This window comes from Pseudophryne corroboree, chromosome 2 (assembly GCF_028390025.1).
Source record: "Pseudophryne corroboree isolate aPseCor3 chromosome 2, aPseCor3.hap2, whole genome shotgun sequence".
Taxonomy (NCBI): Eukaryota; Metazoa; Chordata; class Amphibia; order Anura; family Myobatrachidae; genus Pseudophryne; species Pseudophryne corroboree.
This window is the reverse complement of record NC_086445.1, coordinates 814,283,339-814,305,608: the sequence shown is the minus strand read 5'-3', so window position 1 is coordinate 814,305,608 and position 22,270 is coordinate 814,283,339. Positions and strand designations below refer to the sequence as shown.

At 47.5% G+C, this 22,270-nt stretch overlaps 1 protein-coding gene across 1 annotated transcript in view; it reads right to left on the bottom strand.

The window, feature by feature from the left end:
• LOC135049798 (cyclin-dependent kinase inhibitor 1-like) overlaps positions 1 to 3,435 on the bottom strand; it is a 47,754-nt gene extending 44,319 nt beyond the window's left edge. The window contains exon 1 of the mRNA XM_063955673.1: positions 3,320 to 3,435. Coding sequence (XP_063811743.1) covers positions 3,320 to 3,326 — 7 coding nt within the window. The 5' untranslated portion in view covers positions 3,327 to 3,435. The remainder of the gene's footprint in view (positions 1 to 3,319) is intronic.
• Between the last annotated feature and the right edge of the window lie 18,835 nt (positions 3,436 to 22,270).

The following is a 22,270-nucleotide window of genomic DNA, read 5'->3' as shown; positions in this document are numbered from 1 at the left end:
CATACAGCCTTTAAATGAAATTATATCTTCTTCAATTGCAAAGTTAACCATTTCTTTATAGATAACTGTATAGGGCAGGCATGTCCAAACTGCGGCCCTCCAGCTCTTGAGAAACTACACATCCCAGCATGCCCTGACACAGCTTTAGCATTGTCTGACAGCAAAACTGTGTCAGGGCATGCTGGGATATGTAGTTTCACAACAGCTGGAGGGCCGCAGTTTGGACATGCCTGGTCCAGGGCCTTACAATTAAAATCAAAGCAGAAAATCCAGTAGATTATTGGGTTGCTATGGAGAACAGACTCATGTAAATGTGTGGGACATGGGGTATGGGTCATTAGGTCGACATGAGTTTTTGTACTTTTTTTGGTGTCGTTTTCTCCGCAACGTGACGGGGAACCCCAATTAGTGCACCGTGTCCCCTCGCATGGCTCGCGTCATTCGCCACGCTTCGGGAAAGGTGCCACGCTATGCTACCGCTGTGCTCGGCACAGGTTACTATTCCCGATTGTAGTCCACGTGGACCGTAAAGTATGAAAAAGTTTTTAAAAAAAAGTGAAAACCGCATGTCAACCTTTTTTCATGTCGACCTAGTGACCGTGTCGACCTAAGTGTGGTCGACCTAATGACCGTATCCCGGGACATGTTGAGCAGCAGAGTGAATGGAGTGTTTCACTGCCCCTCTGAGTCATTTGGTTGAAGAGATTGATGTGCCATGAGCTAGAATACAACTAGAAGTTCTACCAGCGCGGTGCCCTAGAGTAAAATGAGACCAGAACCTGAGATTATGCTTCACCTCTCATTAATAGGATGCACAGAACGTTACACAAAACAAGCATACTGTACCCCAGAGCATTTCACATGAACACAGAGGAACATGTCGGGACATACGTTCCATACATCATTATGTAGGATTTAGGGAAGAGACACACATTTCTGTAAGTCATCGCCGGGTATAACTATGCTATGCATTACATAAACAATAATGCACAGTGCATTCTGCATGTATACGTATAGCTGGTTTAGAAGAATACAGTGAAAGACTTAGTTCTGATCCACATATGATCATAGAAATATAGACTTATGGTTATGGGCGCATTATAAGGCTTGTAAAAATAAACTGTTAACCTTTGATTTATGGCATATGTATTTAAGTGCAGGCAAATACAGTGCAGGTGAAAGAGAGAACAAGTCATAATAATGTACACCTAGACATATTGTTATCTAGCAGACCATATGTTTGAAATGTCTCGTCACGCGATGAATGTGACAAGGTGAGTTAGGTGTGGGATTACCTGAACTCAACTCCGCTGATACCCGAGTACTATGTACATTGCTACTTCAGTAACATTTTACTGCTGTTCATTAGGTCTGTAGGAGTACAGACCTTACTAGTGGGTATTTCCACACTGAACATTTCAGTACTTTCTCAATATTGATATATAATAATGTCGTTTTTACTGTATAGCAGGATAAGGCAACATTAGCTACCCAGCTGCCGTGGAACTACTGGTCCAAATGTGATCTGTCAGGGGCACACGTTGCATGCCAATACTGTGTACGTGTTAGAGGGTTAGAGCACTAGAGGCTTAGAGCACAACATAATATGCTTAATACATGTTTCTATTGCTCAAGTAAAGCAATACATTTCCATTATATACTGACAGATCTCCATCTGTGGTTAGCATACAACGCTCAGTCTTTACAGCAGTTTTCTAAGGTTAACTCTCAAGGGCTGGGCGGTCACACACTGCAATACACTTACTGTAATCACTTATTGTGTAGTTGTATTACTGTGTGTAGTAACTTCATCTAGATTTCTCATTGTGACACATTTATTGTTGTAATGGGATGTAGTTGGCAGAGTGACAGTTACAATGTGGAGAAGCGGAAGAGGTACAGCGGTATGTCGTACCTGACATGCTAGTACTGCGCTGTACGGCATTGTCACCATCTCTGATTTACAACCTTCAACATGACATCATCGTAGTAGCATGCCGACATGTCGGCTCCAACATACCTCTGCCCCCCTTCTACTTGTACACTCAGCAACACTGAACCTGTATGTATAGGATACATTGTTTTACGTATTAAAGTGGCAGTGGCGACTTTTTACATTAAGTTTGGTAAAGTGTTTAGCAGCAATAGGTTGAACAGCTAAGGAATAATATGCCAAAACACTTTAGTAGAGGAATATGGCACTACCTGTCCTGACATCATATTATGTAAGCACATTACAGTAAGTCTAATTGCTATTGCCAAATTGTTGAATTTCAATCCACTGGTAATGCTATTAAGCGGGATGCACTGGTGTCATGGATATGCCAAACACACTAGTATTACAGCAACGGATGAGCGTCAGAAGAACATCGCTGGACAAGAAACATGAGAACAGAGCTGGATGAGGGGCTGGACAGCCCTGGATGAGGGACAGAACAGTCTAGACTAGAGTGAGGGGCACGAACCCAGTCCTGGATGAGGGGCAGGAATGGTACAGCGCTGGATGAACGGCGGAAGAGTCCTTATAGAGGGATAGATGAACTGTCAGGGGGAAGATGTGCTAAGTCTTGGAGAGTGATAAAGTGGAGAGAGATAAAGAACCAGCCAATCAGCTCCTAACTGCATGTTAGGAGCTGGTTGGCTGGTACTCTATCTCTCTCCACTTTATCATTCTCCAAGGCTTAGTACATCTGCCCAGTGGCAGGTGAGAGGCAGGGGACTTGCTCTAGATGATACAGAACAGCATTGCATGGGGTGCAGGAGAACAGCACTGGGTGAGGGGCAACAGAACAACCCCGAGTTTGCGGCAAAAGAGAGCACTGAGTGAGGGGCAAGGAAACAGCAATGGATAGGGGCTACAGAGCAGTCCTGGGTGAGGGGTAGGTGAACAGCCTGGGAGAGGGTCGGGAGAACAGCCCATAGAGACGGGCAGATCTGCGCTGGGTGAGGGGCAGCAGAGCCCTCCTGTCTGTGTGGCACAATTCGTGCTGCGCACACACACAGGACTCTCCATCCGCGCTGCATCTCACATCACCCTCCCGCCACCATCCACAGCTATGTGCTGCTGCTGCTGCTGCTGCTGGATGATAGCACAGGTGTATATCCCCACAAAGCTCGCCCAATGAAGGAGCAGAACTAATCATATGCCTCCTCCTATGTGACAAGTAATAAGCCCCCATCTCATGACGTCTCTTCATAACGCGGGGGCTCAGATGGAGACAAAACGCCGCAATACAAAAACACACAACATGAGGGGAAAGTCTACATGAAACTTTTTCAGGGTAAGTGATGAGCCCATGAGGCCGGCTCCGCTCCCTACCTGTCATACAGCAGCAGCAGGAACAGGGGGATGTGTGACCCGAGTAGTGTCTCTCACTCCCGTCTGTACATCACGCAGCACACAGCCGGCTATTTCTATCAGCGGTTACGTCACTCGCAGGAGATCCCAACACGGGGCGGGGTTGTGTGTGGGCGTGGCCTCGGCGGCAGCAGCAGCAGTGTGGTGAGAGCCGCCGGGTTCCTCCCTGTCTGCAGACAGCGATGATTATACATGCGCTGCTAGTGCAACCGTACATCGCTACACTCACTGTCAGCAGCACACTGCGTACACTCTGAATGTGGTCGCGCTTGTTATATTAATGCTTCATCCCCTGTGTGCTGCGAGGTACTATATGCTGCTATATATGCTGGATAATAGCGATAAACAGGTTCCATTATTACTGTACACTGACAATGAATATAAATGTCAGTCTGACATTTATATTCATACGAGCTTAGGGAAAATGTCATTTTTCCATATACATTGTTATCTAAGACACATTTTAGAGGACATATACTATTGTGAAGTTATAATTTTGGAAAACGACATTTAAAAAAAATGGATATTACGGGGTTCATCATTCTGCAGGAGGAATTACGTTCAATTAAACATCTTACTATTCCCCAATAGAAACCAAATTGAAAAAGCGGCCCCAGCTGCATTCTGACATCAGTCAAGTGTTAGATGTAAATGTAAAATGTGCCCAGTGAAAAGAGTGCATATTGCTGCCTGTTTTGACCTAAACGCAATATGCAACCAGATCCTGCTCTGTAGGTAGCAACTGCGCTCTCCTCCTCATGCTAGTAACAGGTGCAGATGAACCAGCAATACAGTAAGAGGTGTGGCTTCACTGTGAGTACATAAGGTGCTAAACATCGCAGTACATAATTCATACGCACTACATTACCTGGCTAGAAACTAGAGATAAGCACCCAAGGTGCTTGAGGCATGTGACATGCTAATCATATAAAACAAATCAGTTGCAGCCTGCATCCTCATCAGCTGACAACTTGCACCAGGGATGGAGTAGTTGCAAATATTGTCCCTCCAAACAGGCGCATACGTGTCTTTCAGGGGGCCATCTTGGCCGCAGTCAACAAACCTGCAATGTGCCCTTAGTCTACTAAAGTGCTTCTGCATGCTCCCACCTTGGCGCAAATTGCCTGAAAAAGGCCCAGATTGTGAAAACACAAGCTACAACCAAAAAAAGGAGCAACTTTCATTTACATCCAACTGTAAATTTATTATTATTATTATTATTATTATTATTATTATTATCCTTTATTTATATGGCGCCACAAGGGTTCTGCAGCGCCCAATTACAGAGTACAGTTGATGACAGTATAGAACAAGTACAGGGTAAATAAACATAGTTACATCAGCAGATGACACTGGAATAAGTATCGTGGCAGAAGACTGCTGGATTTGGTGCAGTTGAAGATTATTAAAGTAAGACAAAGGATAAACACATGAGGGAAGAGGGCCCTGCTCGTGAGAGCTTACATTATAAAGGGGAGGGGTAGACAGACAGGGGTGACACAGATGGGGTATATAGAGAGTGTGGAACAGAGGGTTAGGATGAGATTTGGCTGGGTTTGGTGAAGAAGTGGGTCTTGAGAGCCCGTTTGAAGTTTTGTGGAGAGTCTGAGGGGGAGAGGTAGGGAATTCCAGAGTAGTGGTGCAGCACGTGAAAAATCTTGGAGGTAGGAGTGGGAGGAAGTAATCCGTAGGCAGGAGAGTCTGCATTAGCAGAGCGAAGAGGACGGGTGGGAATGTAAAGGGAGATAAGGTCAGAGATGTAGATGGGAGAGGAGTGGGTGAGGGCTTTGTAAGCGAGTGTGAGAAGCTTGAAATGGATTCTGAAAGGGAAGGGGAGCCAGTGAAGGTCTAGTAAGAGAGGAGAGGTGGACGTAGTGCGTTTGGTGAGGAAAATGAGCCAGGCAGCAGCATTGAGGATAGATTGGAGTGGAGAGAGGTATTTGTCAGGAATGCCAGTCAGGAGGAGATTACAGTAGTCCAGTCTGGAGATGACCAGTGAGTGGATAAGAGTCTTAGTAGCATCCTAGGTCAGAAAGGGTCTGATCCAGGAAATATTTTTTAGATGAAAACGGCAGGTTTGTGAGAGGTGCTGAATGTGTGGTTTAAAGGAGAGGGAGGAGTCAAGGATTACTCCAAGACAGCGCACTTGGGGGCTAGAGGAGATAGTAGTGCCATCAATAGATAATGAGATTGTAGGAGGTGAGGTTATGCGGGAGGGAGGGAAGATGATCAGCTCGGTCTTAGACATGTTAAGTTTAAGAAAGCGCTGGGACATCCAGGAAGAGGTAGCAGAGAGACAGTTGGAGATACGAGTAAGGAGAGCAGGGGAGAGGTCAGGAGAGAAAAGATAGATTTGGGTGTCATCAGCATAGAGATGATATTGGAAACCAAAATAACTAATGAGCTTACCTAGTGAGGACGTATAGAGAGAGAAGAGAAGAGGACCAAGGAAAGAACCTTGGGGAACCCCTACAGTTAGTGGAAGTGAGAGGGAGGTGGAGTCATGAGAGGAGGCAGAGAATGAACGGTCAGAAAGGTAGGAAGACAGCCAAGAGAGGGCAGTGTCACGCAGACCAATGGAGTGAAGGATTTGCAGTAGGAGAAGATGGTCCACAGTGTCAAAAGCAGCAGAGAGATTAAGTAGAGAGTAGTGTCCCTTAGATTTAGCAGCATGGAGGTCATTGCATACTTTTGTAAGGGCAGTTTCAGTGGAGTGGAGAGGACGGAAGCCAGACTGGAAAGGGTCAAGCAGTGAGTGTGAGGAAAGAAAGGAAGTAAGGCGGTTGTAGACAATACACTCAAGGAGTTTGGATGCAAAAGGGACGAGAGAGATGGGTCGGTAGTTGGAGAGAGTGTTTGGGTCAAGGGTAGGTTTTTTTAAGAATAGGAGAGATGAGTGCATACTTGAAGGCAGAAGGGACAGTGCCTGATGAGAGGGAGAGATTGAGAAGGTGGGAAAGATGGGAACAAGCAGAAGGACAGAGGTAGCGGAGGAGGTGGGAGGGGATAGGGTCAAGTGGGGAGGTGGTGAGGGGACAGGAACGAATGAGGGCCATGTCTTCCTCTCCAGATGCATGGGAGAAAGATGTCAGAGTTGGTGCGAGGGATGTAGAGGGTTGGTATGGGATGGGAGAAGGCTGGTTACTGATGGTCTGGTGTGGTGTGGTGTGATGTGATGTCCTGACATATGGAGTCAATTTTGGATGTGAAGTAAGTGGCAAAGTCAAGAGCAGTGTCTGCAATGCCAGTTCACACAGATTGTTTTGCAGCATATAGTAACTGTGCCCTTCTCCTTGTATTATCCCAGAGTCAGGAAACTAATACGCCTTTTACACTGCCTGAAAAACCTGGGTTATTGCTGGGATGGTATCCGGACTCTGGGTCGACACAACTTATGTCGACACCCATTTGTCGACAAGTGGCTAGGTCGACATTAGAAATAGGTCGACACGGCCATTAGGTTGACATGAATAAGGTCGACATGCAAAAGGGTCAAAATGAGATTTTCACATTTATTTTAATTTTTTTAATTTTTCATACTTTACGATACACGTGGACTACGATTGGAAACGGTGCCGAGCGCAGTGGTAGCGGAGCGAGGCACCTTGCCCGTGCAAGGGGACACGGAACACTAATTGGGGTTCCAGGCCACTTTAAAAGAAAACGACACAAAAAAACATGAAAAACTCATGTCGACCTTTTCTCATGTCAACCATGTTCATGTCGACCTAATGGCCATGTCAACCTATTTCTAGTGTCCCTAATGCTGTGTTTAGTATATAGCGTCACTAAGCTGTGTGTAGTTTGTAGCGCCACTAATGCTGTCTGCAGTATATGTCGTTCTCTAATGCTGTGTATAGTGTCATTAATGCTGTCTGTAGTATATGTAGTTCACTAATGCTGTGTATAGTGTCATTAATGCTGTCTGTAGTATATGTAGTTCACTAATGCTGTGTATAGTGTCATTAATGATGTCTGTAGTATATGTAGGTTACTAATGCTGTGTATAGTATATAGTGTCACTAATGCTGTCTGTGGTATATGTAGGTCACTAATGCTCTGTGTAGTATATAGGGTCACTAATGCTGTCTGTAGTATATGTAAGTTACTAATGCTGTGTATAGTATATAGTGTCACTAATGCTGTCTGTAGTATATATAGGTCACTAATGCTGTGTGTAACATATGTGTAGGTCACAAATGCTGTATGCAGTATACAGCGGGCACTAATGCTGTCTGTAGTATAGTGCTGTCACTAATACTGTCTGTAGTATAGTGCTGTCACTAATGCTGTCTGTAGTATATGTAGGTCACTGATACTGTTTGCAGCACATTGTGGTCACTGATACTGTCTGTATTATAAGGTCGTCATATAGGTAAAGGGTGAATGCTATCCACTAGGACAGGGGTTACCATAATGAGTCTTTGCCCCAGGTGACAGAAAAACCTGCGTCACCCTTGGAGAAGAGGAGGGTCCCCTCCCCTCTCCTCATTTCTCCGAGTCGCAGACTCTTTCTCTCTGCAGTGGTCCTGCTCTTGCCGCCAGTAGCAGGGATTTGATGTCACAATCTCACGACCATTCCCTGCACGAAAACCCAGGGAGGGGGCACCCTCCACATGCTGTAGTTCTGGCATGGGCCGAGGTAAGTAAAGGCTCTTCAGATTCTCAGTCCACCCCCTCCACTCTTCTTATACGGTATATGTAATCATCCACATCACTGTTTCATGTGACAACAACTTTATAAGTTTTAGTACTATTTCACACCTCAACGTTCAGTTTGTGTTTAGCACTCGTCACTTTATTATGTCTTGTATTTAGGGAGCTATTGGGGCCGATAGTGCAGGGGCCACATGGCACGGCCACACCCACACCGCACTGGTCATAGCTCCTCTGCATTTAACAATAACAACAGGCTTTTGATCATTTTAAGATCCAGGCCCATGTGGCCCTTAATCCGACCCTGGGAAAAACAATTTGTAACCGTGGCTACAAATTTGTTACAGTAGTGTGTGCATCGACCATCTGGAGTTATATGTCTGGGATTTATGAGGTAAAGGAAAAAACAAGAGCGCCATTGCAGTTTACTCTGGTAGTAATGACCCAGGGAAGTTCAAACCGTGTTTTGTGTGTTTTCACACATGTTATGACCAGATGGAGCAATTGCTCTGTGCTACCTGAACCTTTCTTAAAGACCTATCAGCTGCATCTCTAATCCACCGCTTGCGTACAAAGATGCACCACTGAACGCACATCGGTCGCACAGCAGAGATTAGAGCTGCCCTATGGTTACACAGAATGTCCATTGGAACATGGCTGCGTCGGGCTGTTACCGCCCAGATTTGTTCTGCGAACGGTGGCGACAGGGATGTGAGGTGAGGTAAATGGCTCAGGAGGCATTGACTAGTACCAGAGCCAGATTTACTCCAGAGTTATGACTATAAAAATAATTAGAATAATACAGGGAAGATATTTCTAATATAGTGGGCGATTCAGAGATGGACGCAGTCGCGCGTCTGTATGCAGCGGCCGCGTCCATCTGGTCTGCACAACACACACCAGCCACAGTGCGCAACCCTTCTCCTTGCGGCTGCAAGGTGATTGATAGCGGCGGGTGTTCGAGGGGCGGCGTTTCATGAGCATGACGGCCAAAACGGGGCACGTCGCAAGTGTTTTTGGGGCGGCTGCATGACATCATACGCAGCTGCTTTGATAAACAAAATGGTGGTGTACTGCCTGCCAGCGCAGCCAGGCTGCACAGGCATTGGTTGACCTTAAATCGATGCGTCCGCAAATAAATTGCGGACACATCATGAGGCGTTCCCACACATGCAGGGTTATTCGGAGATGGAAGCAGATCGTTGCATCCGCAGCAAGACCTGCGTCCATCTCCTCACATGCTGGGGGTCACCCAGCACGTGAGGAGATGGACGCAGATCTTGCTACGGATGCAACGATCTGCTTCCATCTCTGAATAACCCCCATAGTCTTTGTATTTTTCATATACTTTATATAGTCAAAACTCTGGGTTATATGTTAGTATGACAGGAAAGTCTCTGCCTCACCTGCTTCACCACACCGTACGTCACTGGCTGGCAGTAATCACTGAGACGCATGCGCAGTGTGACTAAGATGGATGCGCAGATTTAAACCATCGATCGCTTGCGTCCCCCATCTACACTGCTTCCACCTCTGAATCAGGCTCTTAGGCAAACAAATAATATGTTCATACACTCAGATGATTAACTTTCATTCCTAATGCTGAGCATACACAGGGCCTAATTCAGATCTGATCGCAAGAGCAAAATCTTTCTCTAATTGGCAAAGCCATGTGCACTGCAGGTGGGGCAGATATAACATGTGCAGATAGATTTAGATTTGGGTGGGTTATATTTTTTCAGTGCAGGGTAAATACCAGCTGCTTTTGCATGTAGCCCACAAATGTTAGACTGCTTTATTTTTACACTACAATTTATATTTCAGTTTGAACACACCCCACCCAAATCTAACTCTCTCTGCACATGTTATATCTGCCCCACCTGCAGTGCACATGGTTTTGCCCATTAGAGAAAAGGTTTGCTGTTGCGATGAGGTCAGAACTAGGCCCACAGGCAGATAAAATTCCTGTCAGACTGACAGACATTTTATCTGAGAGTCTGACACCGATCAGATAGCATGGCCATACACTCAGATATCTCAGTCAGGGCAGGCCCGACCATTACGTCGGTTACACGGCTGAGTAGAGCGCCACAGTGAGGAGGGTGCCAGGCAGCCATGGAGACAGAGATGCCAGACGTGAGCTAATTGGAGCTTGTAGACCGGCAGCCAATCAGGAGCGTCCATCAGCGTCAGCTCCTAATTGGCTGGTAGACTGCGATTTCCAATTGGCTCATGACTGGCCCCACATTTGAAATGCCACCATGGCTATCTCTGTCTCCAGGGCTGCCTATCACCCACCTAACTGTGATTATGATAATGGTTCCAAACAGTTGCGGGTCTGGCTGGCATTTCCCTTCAGCCTGTCTTCAGGACTCACTACCTTCTGCTCATTGGGAGTGACGGGAGACCCGCAGATTGTTACCAGCTTTTCCAGACTGCAGCGGTTCTTTCTTCGCGGGCTGCTGCTTATTGCTGCTGAAAGAGCTCTTCTTGCTGTTCGACCCATGATGCCCCAGCTCTCATCGCGATTCGGGAAGTCGGACGTCCCGCCTGGAAGACTGCCTCTGTTAGTGCTTCTTTGAGTGCTGTTTCACCCATGGGACACAGTGCTGCCCTATGCTCGTTGTGATCCCAGGGCTGTACTCCTTTCAGCTGCTCAGTGCTCCCCTTTAGTGCCCGATTTTACTAGCCTACTCACCCGAATTAGTGCTGCCACTGCTCTAAGGAGTCTGACTCTCTGGGGGACATGTACTAAGCAGTGATACAAGTGGAAAAGTGAGCCAGTGGAGAAGGTGCCCATGACAACTAATCAGCTGCTCTGTATACTTTTATAGTATCCAAATTATAATCTGTTATGTGAATTGTCTCCTGTGTTTCCTTGGAGCTAAGACTGGGTTTGCTATTCCTCCAGGAGTGAGATATGGAAGGAGGGAGGGCCGGCTCCAGGCCTACTAGTACCCTGAGCGAGAACATGTAAAAGCGCGCCCCCCCCCCCAACTCCAGGAAAGTGGGTGTGGCCTCAGGAAAAGTGGGCGTGGCCTCACAACGTCATATTATTAGACTATAAATAAAGTAAATTTGCTATGCAGTTAGGTATTTTACTCACGGCATTACGAGGTTTTTTCTTCGTTCTGGTGATCGTAATGTGATTGACAGGAAGTGGGTGTTTCTGGGCGGAAACTGGCCGTTTTATGGGTGTGTGCGAAAAAACGCTACCGTTTCTGGGAAAAACGCGGGAGTGGCTGGAGAAACGGAGGAGTATCTGGGCGAACGCTGGGTGTGTTTGTGACGTCAAACCAGGAACGAAACTGACTGAACTGATCGCAGATGCCGAGTAAGTCTGGAGCTACTCAGAAACTGCTAAGAAGTGTCTATTCGCAATTCTGCTAATCTTTCGTTCGCAATTTTGATAAGCTAAGATTCACTCCCAGTAGGCGGCGGCTTAGCGTGTGCAAAGCTGCTAAAAGCAGCTTGCGAGCGAACAACTCGGAATCACCCCCAATGTCTCCAGTATAGTGCCAGATTCACATAATGTGCAGTGCCAGATAGACATGATATGCCCCCCAGCAGTGCTAGCTACACATGACATGCCCCCCAGCAGTGCCAGCTACACACAATATGCCCCCCAGCAGTGCCAGCTACACATGATAGTGTTCACTTTTTAGGGCAGGGTGCTGATCACAGGGAGGGCACATTTTTAAGTTAGGAAGGCAAAATGATGTACATACTGTAATGCTTGGTGCTCATCTACCTACATGGTAAAGCATGGACAGTGCACGCCGAAGGCTCGCAGCAAAAATTTAGGGCCGTTGCTTCGTGGGGAAGGTGCGTGGCCACATAATAGTGGCAATTCGCATTACACCACACATTAGTGCAGTTAATACACACTGCACCAGGTAGAACCTCCTATACACTTTGCGCCAGGCAGAGCACGTTATACACTTTGCGCCAGGCAGAGCACGTTAGACACTTTGCGCCAGGCAGAGCACGTTAGAGACTTTGCACCAGGCAGAGCACGTTAGACACTTTGCGCCAGGCAGAGCACGTTAGACACTTTGCACCAGGCAAAGCACGTTAGACACTTTGCGCCAGGCAGAGCACATTAGACACTTTGCCTAGCCACAGACGCCTAGCGGGAACACTACATGATATGCTCCCCAGCCGTGCCAGCTACACATGACATGCCCCCCAGCAGTGCCAGCAACACATGACATGCCCCCCAGCAGTGCCAGATACATTAATGGCCACACAGTGCCAGATATGTCCCCACAGTTCCAGATACATAAATGCCCCTACAGTGCCAGATACAGATATGCCCCCACAGTGCCAGATAAATGCCCCCACAGTGCCAGATAAATGCCCCCACAGTGCCAGATATGTCCCCACAGTGCCAGATATGTCCCCACAGTTGTAGATACAGAAATGCCCCCACAGTGCCAGATATGCCCCCACAGTGCCAGATACATAAATGCCCCCACAGTGCCAGATAAATGCCCCCACAGTGCCAGATAAATGCCCCCACAGTGCAGATATGCCCCCACAGTGCCAGATAAATGCCCCCACAGTGCCAGATAAATGACCCCACAGTGCAGATATGACCCCACACAGTGCCATGCCCCCACAGTGCAGATATGACCCCACACAGTGCCATCCATAAATGCCCCCCCCCCCCCCAAATACCTGCGGCGCTGGGAGGGGGAAGAGTACTGCTGTCTGCAGGTGCAGGTCCGGGTGCGGGCGGGTGCAGGTCCGGGTGCGGGCGGGTGGGAGGGCGTGCAGCCTCTAAAGCGCTTGTGTGCGCTATGCACTCTGCGCGGCGCCTGATGTTAGACACCGGTGCCGCTCAGCACGCATAGCACACACAAGAGTTCAAGGCACAATGCTGCACAGGGCTGGCTCCAAGTTCGAATATGGCGGCACCAGCGCGCGGCGCCCATTAAGGGTGGCGCCCTGCGAGGCCGCTCTATTCCAACATGCCTGGAGCCGGCCCTGGAAGGAGGGAGGGAGTGAGAGAGAGGTGCAGGAGTGAGAGATGGAATGAGGTAATGAGATGTGCAAAGGGTGAGAGAGGGAGGAAAGGAGAGGTGTGTGTCTGACAGAGGCAAGGAAGGAGTGAGAGGAACAGGACTGAGAAATGGAAGTAGGGAGTGAGAGGTGTAAAGGGTGAGGGAGGGAAGGAGACGTGTATGTCTGATAGAGGGAAGGAAGGTGTGAAATGTACATGAGTGAGAAATAGAAAGTGCAAAGGGTGAGAGAAGGGGATCTAGGTCAACAAGACTTAGGTCGACAGTGTCTAGGTTGACCACTATTGGTCGACAGCAACTAGGTCGACAGGGTTTCTAGGTCAACAGGGTGTATAGGTCGACATGTTCTAGGTCGACAGGTCAAAAGGTCGATATGAGTTGTTTTTTAAATATATTTTTTTTGAACTTTATCATACTTTGCGAGGGGACGCGGTGCACTAATTACGGTTCCCGGTCACTGTACGGCGAAAACAACACCAAAAAAGATTTAAAAACTCATGGCGATCTTTTGACCTGTCGACCTAGACCATGTCTACCTAGAGACCCTGTCGACATAGAATCCCTGTCGACCTAGTAACTGTCGACCAATAGTGGTCAACCTAGACACTGTCGACCTAAGTGTGGTCGACCTTCAATACTACACCCGAGAGAAGGAGAGGTGTCAGAGGTAGATAGATATTGTAGATAGACAGATAGATAGAATCTGTCTTTTTCATTGTATTTTATGTGGATCTGGCGTTTTATACACACACACACACACACACACACACACATACATATAATCATTGTGGCTTTCCCGATATATTTAGAATAGATACTGGTTTTCTCTCTGTGTGTATGTGTGTGCGTATGTGTGAATTTGCAGCAATTTTCTCTCCTAATGTATATTTCTGTATTTGTATAGCGTACCTCCCAACTTTTATTATAAATGAATCGGGACTGCTCTGTGTGGCAAAGCCGCACCCACGTATCAGCACCGCTACCGCCTGCCACGCCTCTGTTTTCATCACAGTGGGGGCATGGCCAGCACTCTGTGAGCTGCTAGCCATGCTCCCAGTCCCTCTGTCTCCTGAGACTCTCCGGTGCTGCTAAGAGCGACAAGATCCTCCCAACTGCCCCCCCCCCCAACGGGACACTGCGGGCCATGGGTGGGACAGCGGGACAATCCCCAAAAAACTGGACTATCCTGCGAAAATCGGGACAGTTCAGAGGTATGGTATAGTTTCATATATTATGATAGATTGTTATAATAGCACCCACCCTCACAGCCCAAACTTTGACAGTTTTATGCACCAGTTAATGCCCCACCCATGTTGTAGCTCCTCCCATAATATCCATAGTGAGGGGCCAAAACTATGTTTGCTTATCACAAATATTAGACTCGACCGGCCCTGCTCACAGTGTAGGCCATACAGTTTTGCACTGGGGCTTGAAGGGCCCACCGGGGGAATGCAGTGGTGGGGGCCCATGCTTAGAGGCTTGGCTAACCATTAATGCATGGTCTGGGCCCCTTTACAGATACATATATATATATATATATATATATATATATATATCTATCTACATATATATATATATATATATATTAAAGGAATTGGTGAATACAAGCGCCCAAGAGTGTAATTTGTATAGCAGGGTGAATGAAGGTATTTAAGGAAACCGGTTTAGACAACTTATCTGATAGCCAGAGAAGCTTAATTCAAGCGGTACTTCTTTGTCGCTTAATACATGTGGATAAAGCAAAGAAGAACAAACATAGTGTGTACCGTTTAAAATTTCAAAGCATATCACTGCAAAAGTTCCATAGGCTCAATTAGGGAACCAGCATATTCCCAAAACACAATCAATGTATAGCCTGAGCAGTGTATATATAAAAAAAAAATATTTAATACACAAAATGACATAAAAATATAGAAAAGTACATAAAAGTAGATGAATAGCTGTATATCATGCGTACAGAATAAGAGAATATATCAAGTTTATCTGTCCATAAATAGCTGGAAGGCATGCGTACAGAGTTCAAACTTGTATATGGCTTATATGTCCATAGGAGGAAATGTCCGCAGGTAGTCCCAACGCGTTTCGTCCGTCAGCAGCAGGACTTCATCAAGGGGATCTATATATATAGATGTGGTGTAGACCTAATTCCGCGCTATGTATGAGCTCCAACCTTAAGACGTACCCTCTGTTAGCTGGAGTACTAAGATAAAATGTCTAAAGGAGCTATGTAATTATAACTTTAGATGAAAATTTTCTTCCTAGATTATTTGACCACAGAATCATTAAAACACGTTCAATTTATTCACATATTGCCACTGAACAGTACATTTGCAGTAGGTAATGTGTACATGACAATGTTTAAAATACAGACTTCAATTTAGGATCTGACATAAAATTACTTAATGAGTTCATCCAATAATGTCTTTCAATGAATATCTGATGTTCTCACATCTGAACCACAACCCAACGCGTTTCGTCCCAAAGGACTTCATCAGGGGTTCATATCTGGATAAAAATATTATATTGTATACTACATATAGTATACACATTTCTGTGCTGCACATGCACACCAAAATGCTTCCAATTTATGACTAGAATGTAACTTAAGGTGGGTACACACTTGAAAGATATATCTGCAGATCAATTGATCTGCAGATATATCTATGGACGGATCGGGCAGTGTGCTGTGCATACACACTGCCCGATCCATCAGGGACTGACGTCATGAACTGGGCGGGCGTGTACACACGCCCGCCCAGTTCAGCTGTCAATCACCGCCGGCCGCCGCAGCGTGTGTACGGGCGGTCGGCCTACCGCCCCGTACACACACAGCGACGCGCCAATATATCGGTAGATATATTGGCCGTCGGCTGTGCTGCGGGGCCGACGCGATACGTCTGTGAACGACGGAGTTCACAGACGTATCGGCCGAACACACTGGCCGATGGTCCCGCGATATATCGGCCGTTCAATAGAACGGCCGATATATCGGCCAGTGTGTATGGGCCTTTAGTCTTTTGTCCTTCAATAGCTTGAGAGGAATAGTGGCAGTCAGTTGTAAGTTGAGTATACTGAGGGTATGTTGATATAAGTGTAATATGCGCACAGGAGATGTGGCATAATTATACTTGGACAAATCCTTATCTTAGGAGGCGTATCTTTTGTGGGTAGCGGTATAAAGCAACGCCGTAATAGGGCAACAGAGTACCATGTGCTGGTCATGTCTCCTAAACCCATGATGTCACAAAGACACACCTAGGGGGCAGGGCTGCTGGCTCTGGGAAATAGAGTTTTGCCCGGAACATCCCTCAGGCCAGTGGTAAACGCAGGATTTCTAGAGGGGGGGGGGGTTCCAAATGCAGTCAACAATCTCCTACTCAGAAGTCAGGGGGGTGGGGGGCAGAAGGACCTAGAAATAACCCTGGACAGTAATGTAAACATTGGTCTTTTTATACACTGTATAATACGGTATTACTATTTAACACTATGGGTGGTCTATAGTATAGGCTGTATCAAACATATTTAATTAATCTAAGTAAGTGGTCAGGAAAAGGTTAAACATACCATAATAAATAAATACACAAACACAATAGAACCAGTACTGCACTTTCTAAGCACACATTCTCCCACCTCAAAGTACGGCTCCTGTCTCTTCTTCCTGCTAGTTACGCTCTGGTCCAGTGCACTGATTGAGCACTCAGATCCACACACAGTAAACTCGGTAGAAGAAGCTTCTACCACTGGCCATGTGCAGCAACTCTGCTCTGTCCATTAAACTGCATGATATGGTGGCAGCTCTAGTAATTGTATTATATACAATTGCCATTGTTGTCATAATTTGAGCCACTTGCCAAGAGGAGTGGGGTTTCTGGGCAGTGCCGTAACTAGACATTTTAGCGTTGTGTGCAAGATAGGGCATCGGCGCCCGCCCCCCCTTCCCTTTATAAAAAAAGGGTGCAGTACGCGCCGCAGGCGAGCGTGAAAGATATATAGGGGCGTGGCTTCATGGAGAAGGGGTGTGGCAACAAAATAATACCAATTCACATTACATATTATAGTAGTCTCCATTATTCAAATTGCGCAGCACAGTAGCGCCACTACACCACGTACAGCCCCTCTTACACATTATGGCGGACAGATTACCCTTTTTACACATTACGGCTGACAGAGATCCCCTTTTTAAACATTATGGCAGACAGCGTCCCCTTTTACACATTACGCAGACAGCGTCCCCTTTTTCTCTAACGTCCTACAGGATGCTGGGGACTCGTAAGGACCATGGGGAATAGACGGGCTCCGCAGGAGACAGGGCACTTTAAGAAAGAATTAGGAATACTGGTGTGCACTGGCTCCTCCCTCTATGTCCCTCCTCCAGACCTCAGTTTGAATCTGTGCCCGGACGAGCTGAGTACACTTTAGTGAGCTCTCCTGAGCTTGCTAAATAGAAAGTATTTTGTTAGGATTTTTTTCTTTTCAGAGAGATCTGCTGGCAACAGACTCTCTGCTACGTGGGACTGAGTGGAGAGAAGCAGCCCTACTCACTGTGGATAGGTCTTGCTTCTTAGGCTACTGGACACCATTAGCTCCAGAGGGATCGTACACAGGAACGCACCCTTGGTCGTCCGATCCCAGAGCCGCGCCGCCGCCCCCTCGCAGAGCCAGAACCCGGCGTGAGAAGCAAGAAGACTTCAAAAGCGGCGGCAGAAGACTCCAGTCTTCATATGAGGTAGCGCACAGCACTGCAGCTGTGCGCCATTGCTCCCACATTAAACCCACACACTCCGGTCACTGTAGAGTGCAGGGCGCAGGGGGGGGGCGCCCTGGGCAGCAATTAGAGACCTCTTGGCAAAGTGGGCATGTATACAGTTGGGCACTGTATATATGCATGAGCCCCTGCCATTATTTTACACAAAATCGCGGCACAGAAGCCCGCCGCTGAGGGGGCGGGGCTTCTTCCTCAGCACTCACCAGCGCCATTTTCTCTCCACAGCTCCGCTGAGAGGAAGCTCCCCAGGCTCTCCCCTGCAGATTCACGGTAGAAAGAGGGTAAAAAGAGAGGGGGAGCACATAAATTTAGCACAAAATCAGTATATACAGCAGCTACTGAGTAAACACTAAGTTACTGTGTAATTCCTGGGTCATATAGCGCTGGGGTGTGTGCTGGCATACTCTCTCTCTGTCTCTCCAAAAGGCCTTGTGGGGGTTCTGTCCTCAAATAGAGCATCCCCTGTGTGTGTGGTGTGTCGGTACGCTTGTGTCGGCATGTTTGACGAGGAAGGCTATGTGGAAGCAGAGCAGGTACAAATGAATGTGGGGACGGCGCCGACGCCCGATTGGATGGATATGTGGAAGGTTTTAAATGATAATGTTAATTCTTTGCATAAAAGGTTGGATAAAGCTGAAGCCTTGGGACAGTCAGGGTTTCAACCCATGCCTGCTCCTACAGCGCAGAGGCCGTCAGGGTCTCAGAAGCGCCCACTATCCCAAATTGTTGACACAGATATCGACACGGATTCTGACTCCAGTGTCGATGGCGATGATGCAAAGTTGCAGCCTAAAATGGCTAAAGCCATCCGCTACATGATTATAGCAATGAAGGATGTATTGCACATCTCAGAGGAAAACCCAGTCCCTGACAAGAGGGTTTATATGTTTGGGGAAAAAAGGCATGAGGTGACCTTTCCCCCTTCACATGAGTTAAATGTGTTATGTGAAAAAGCTTGGGAATCTCCAGATAGAAAAATGCAGATTTCCAAATGGTTGCTTATGGCGTATCCTTTCCCGCCAACGGACAGGTTACGCTGGGAATCCTCCCCTAGGGTAGACAAAGCTTTGACACGCTTATCTAAGAAGGTAGCCCTGCCGTCACAGGATAAGGCCACCCTAAAAGATCCTGCGGATAGAAAGCAGGAAGGTATCCTGAAGTCCATTTATACACATTCAGGTACCCTACTAAGGCCGGCAATTGCGTCGGCCTGGATGTGTAGTGCTGTAGCAGCATGGACAGATACTTTATCTGAGGAACTTGATACATTAGACAAGGATACTATAATACTGACCCTGGGGCATATAAAAGACGCTGTCCTATATATGAGAGATGCCCAGAGAAACATTAGCCTACTGGGCTCTAGAATAAATGCAATGTCGATTTCTGCCAGAAGGGTCCTGTGGACTCGGCAATGGACAGGTGATGCCGACTCAAAAAGGCACATGGAGGTTTTACCTTACAAGGGTGAGGAATTGTTTGGGGACGGTCTCTCGGACCTAGTTCCCACAGCTACGGCTGGGAAGTCAAATTTTTTGCCATATATTCCCTCACAACCTAAGAAAGCACCATATTACCAAATGCAGTCCTTTCGATCACAAAGAGGCAAGAGAGTCCGAGGTGCGTCCTTTCTTGCCAGAGGCAGGGGTAGAGGAAAGAAGCTGCACAATACAGCTAGTTCCCAGGAACAGAAGTCCTCCCCGGCTTCCACTAAATCCACCGCATGACGCTGGGGCTCCACAGGTGGAGCCAGGATCGGTGGGGGCGCGTCTCCGAAATTTCAGCCACCAGTGGGTTCGCTCACGGGTGGATCCCTGGGCTATACAGATTGTATCTCAGGGATACAAGCTGGAATTCGAAGTGATGCCCCCTCACCGTTACCTCAAATCGGCCCTGCCAGCTTCCCCCATAGAGAGGGAAATAGTGTTAGCGGCAATTCACAAATTATATCTCCAGCAGGTGGTGGTAAAGGTTCCCCTCCTTCAACAGGGAAGGGGTTACTATTTGACAATGTTTGTGGAACCGAAACCGGACGGTTCGGTCAGACCCATATTGAATTTAAAATCCCTGAACAGTTACCTGAAAAGGTTCAAGTTCAAGATGGAATCGCTCAGAGCGGTCATTGCAAGCCTGGAAGAGGGGGATTTTATGGTGTCTCTGGACATAAAGGATGCTTACCTGCATGTCCCCATTTATCCACCTCATCAGGAGTACCTCAGATTTGTGGTACAGGACTGTCATTACCAATTCCAGACGTTGCCATTTGGTCTGTCCACGGCACCGAGAATATTTACAAAGGTAATGGCAGAAATGATGGTGCTTCTGCGAAAGCAAGGAGTCACAATTATCCCATACTTGGACGATCTCCTCATAAAGGCGAGGTCCAGAGAGCAGTTGCTGATCAGCGTAGCACACTCTCGGGAAGTGTTGTAACAGCACGGCTGGATTCTGAATATTCCAAAGTCACAGCTGATTCCTACGACGCGTCTGCCCTTCCTGGGCATGATTCTGGACACAGACCAGAAGAAGGTTTTTCTCCCGACGGAGAAGGCTCAGGAGCTCGTGACTCTGGTCAGAGACCTCTTAAAACCAAAACAGGTGTCGGTGCATCACTGCACGCGAGTCCTGGGAAAGATGGTGGCGTCATACGAGGCCATTCCCTTCGGCAGGTTCCATGCGAGGACTTTTCAGTGGGATCTGTTGGACAAGTGGTCCGGATCGCATCTTCAGATGCATCGGCTGATCACTCTATCCCCCAGGGCCAGGGTGTCTCTTCTGTGGTGGCTGCAGAGTGCTCACCTTCTCGAGGGTCGCAGGTTCGGCATTCAGGACTGGGTCCTGGTGACCACGGATGCAAGCCTCCGAGGGTGGGGGGCAGTCACACAGGGAAGAAATTTCCAGGGTCTGTGGTCAAGTCAGGAGACTTGTCTGCACATCAATATCCTGGAACTAAGGGCCATATACAACACCCTAAGTCAAGCGGAGCCTCTGCTTCGCAACCATCCGGTGCTGATTCAGTCAGACAACATCACCGCAGTGGCTCATGTAAACCGCCAAGGCGGCTCAAGGAGCAGGGTGGCGATGCCGGAAGCCACCAGAATTCTTCACTGTGCGGAGAATCACGTAAAAGCACTGTCAGCAATGTTCATTCCGGGAGTGGACAACTGGGAAGCAGACTTCCTCAGCAGGCACGACCTCCACCCGGGAGAGTGGGGACTTCATCAAGAAGTCTTCACACAGATTACAAGTCGATGGGAACTGCCACAGGTGGACATGATGGCATCCCGCCTCAACAAAAATCTACAAATGTATTGCGCCAGGTCAAGAGACCCTCAGGCGATAGCTGTGGACGTACTAGTGACACCGTGGGTGTTCCAGTCGGTTTATGTGTTTCCTCCTCTTCCTCTCATACCCAAGGTGCTGAGAATCGTAAGAAAAAGAGGAGTGAGAACAATACTCATTGTTCCGGATTGGCCAAGAAGGACTTGGTATCCGGAACTGCAAGAAATGCTCACAGAGGACCTATGGCCTCTGCCTCTCAGACAGGATCTGTTGCAACAGGGGCCCTGTCTGTTCCAAGACTTAACGCGGCTGCGTTTGACGGCATGGCGGTTGAACGCCGGATCCTAGCAGAAAAAGGCATTCCGGATGAGGTTATTCCTACGCTAATAAAGGCTAGGAAGGACGTGACGGCTAAACATTATCACCGTATATGGCGAAAATATGTTGCTTGGTGTGAGGCCAGGAATGCCCCTACAGAGGAATTCCGGCTGGGCCGTTTCCTTCACTTCCTACAGTCGGGAGTGACTATGGGCTTAAAATTGGGGTCCATTAAGGTCCAGATTTCAGCCCTATCCATTTTCTTTCAAAAGGAACTGGCTTCTCTTCCTGAAGTTCAGACGTTTGTAAAGGGAGTGCTGCATATTCAGCCCCCTTTTGTGCCACCAGTGGCACCTTGGGATCTTAACGTGGTGTTGAGTTTCCTGAAATCACACTGGTTTGAGCCACTTAAAACCGTGGAGTTAAAATATTTCACGTGGAAGGTGATCATGCTATTGGCCTTAGCTTCGGCTAGGCGTGTGTCAGAATTGGCGGTTTTGTCACATAAAAGCCCCTATCTGGTTTTCCATATGGACAGGGCAGAATTACGGACTCGTCCGCAATTTCTGCCGAAAGTGGTGTCCTCTCTTCATTTGAACCAACCTATTGTGGTGCCTGCGGCTACTCGTGACTTGGAGGATTCCAAGTTACTAGATGTAGTCAGGGCTTTGAAGGTTTATGTAGCCAGAACGGCTGGAGTCAGGAAAACTGAGTCGCTGTTTATCCTGTATGCATCCAACAAGCTGGGTGCTCCTGCTTCAAAGCAAACTATTGCTCGCTGGATCTGTAACACGATTCAGCAGGCTCATTCTGCGGCTGGATTGCCGCCTCCAAAATCAGTAAAAGCCCATTCCACAAGGAAGGTGG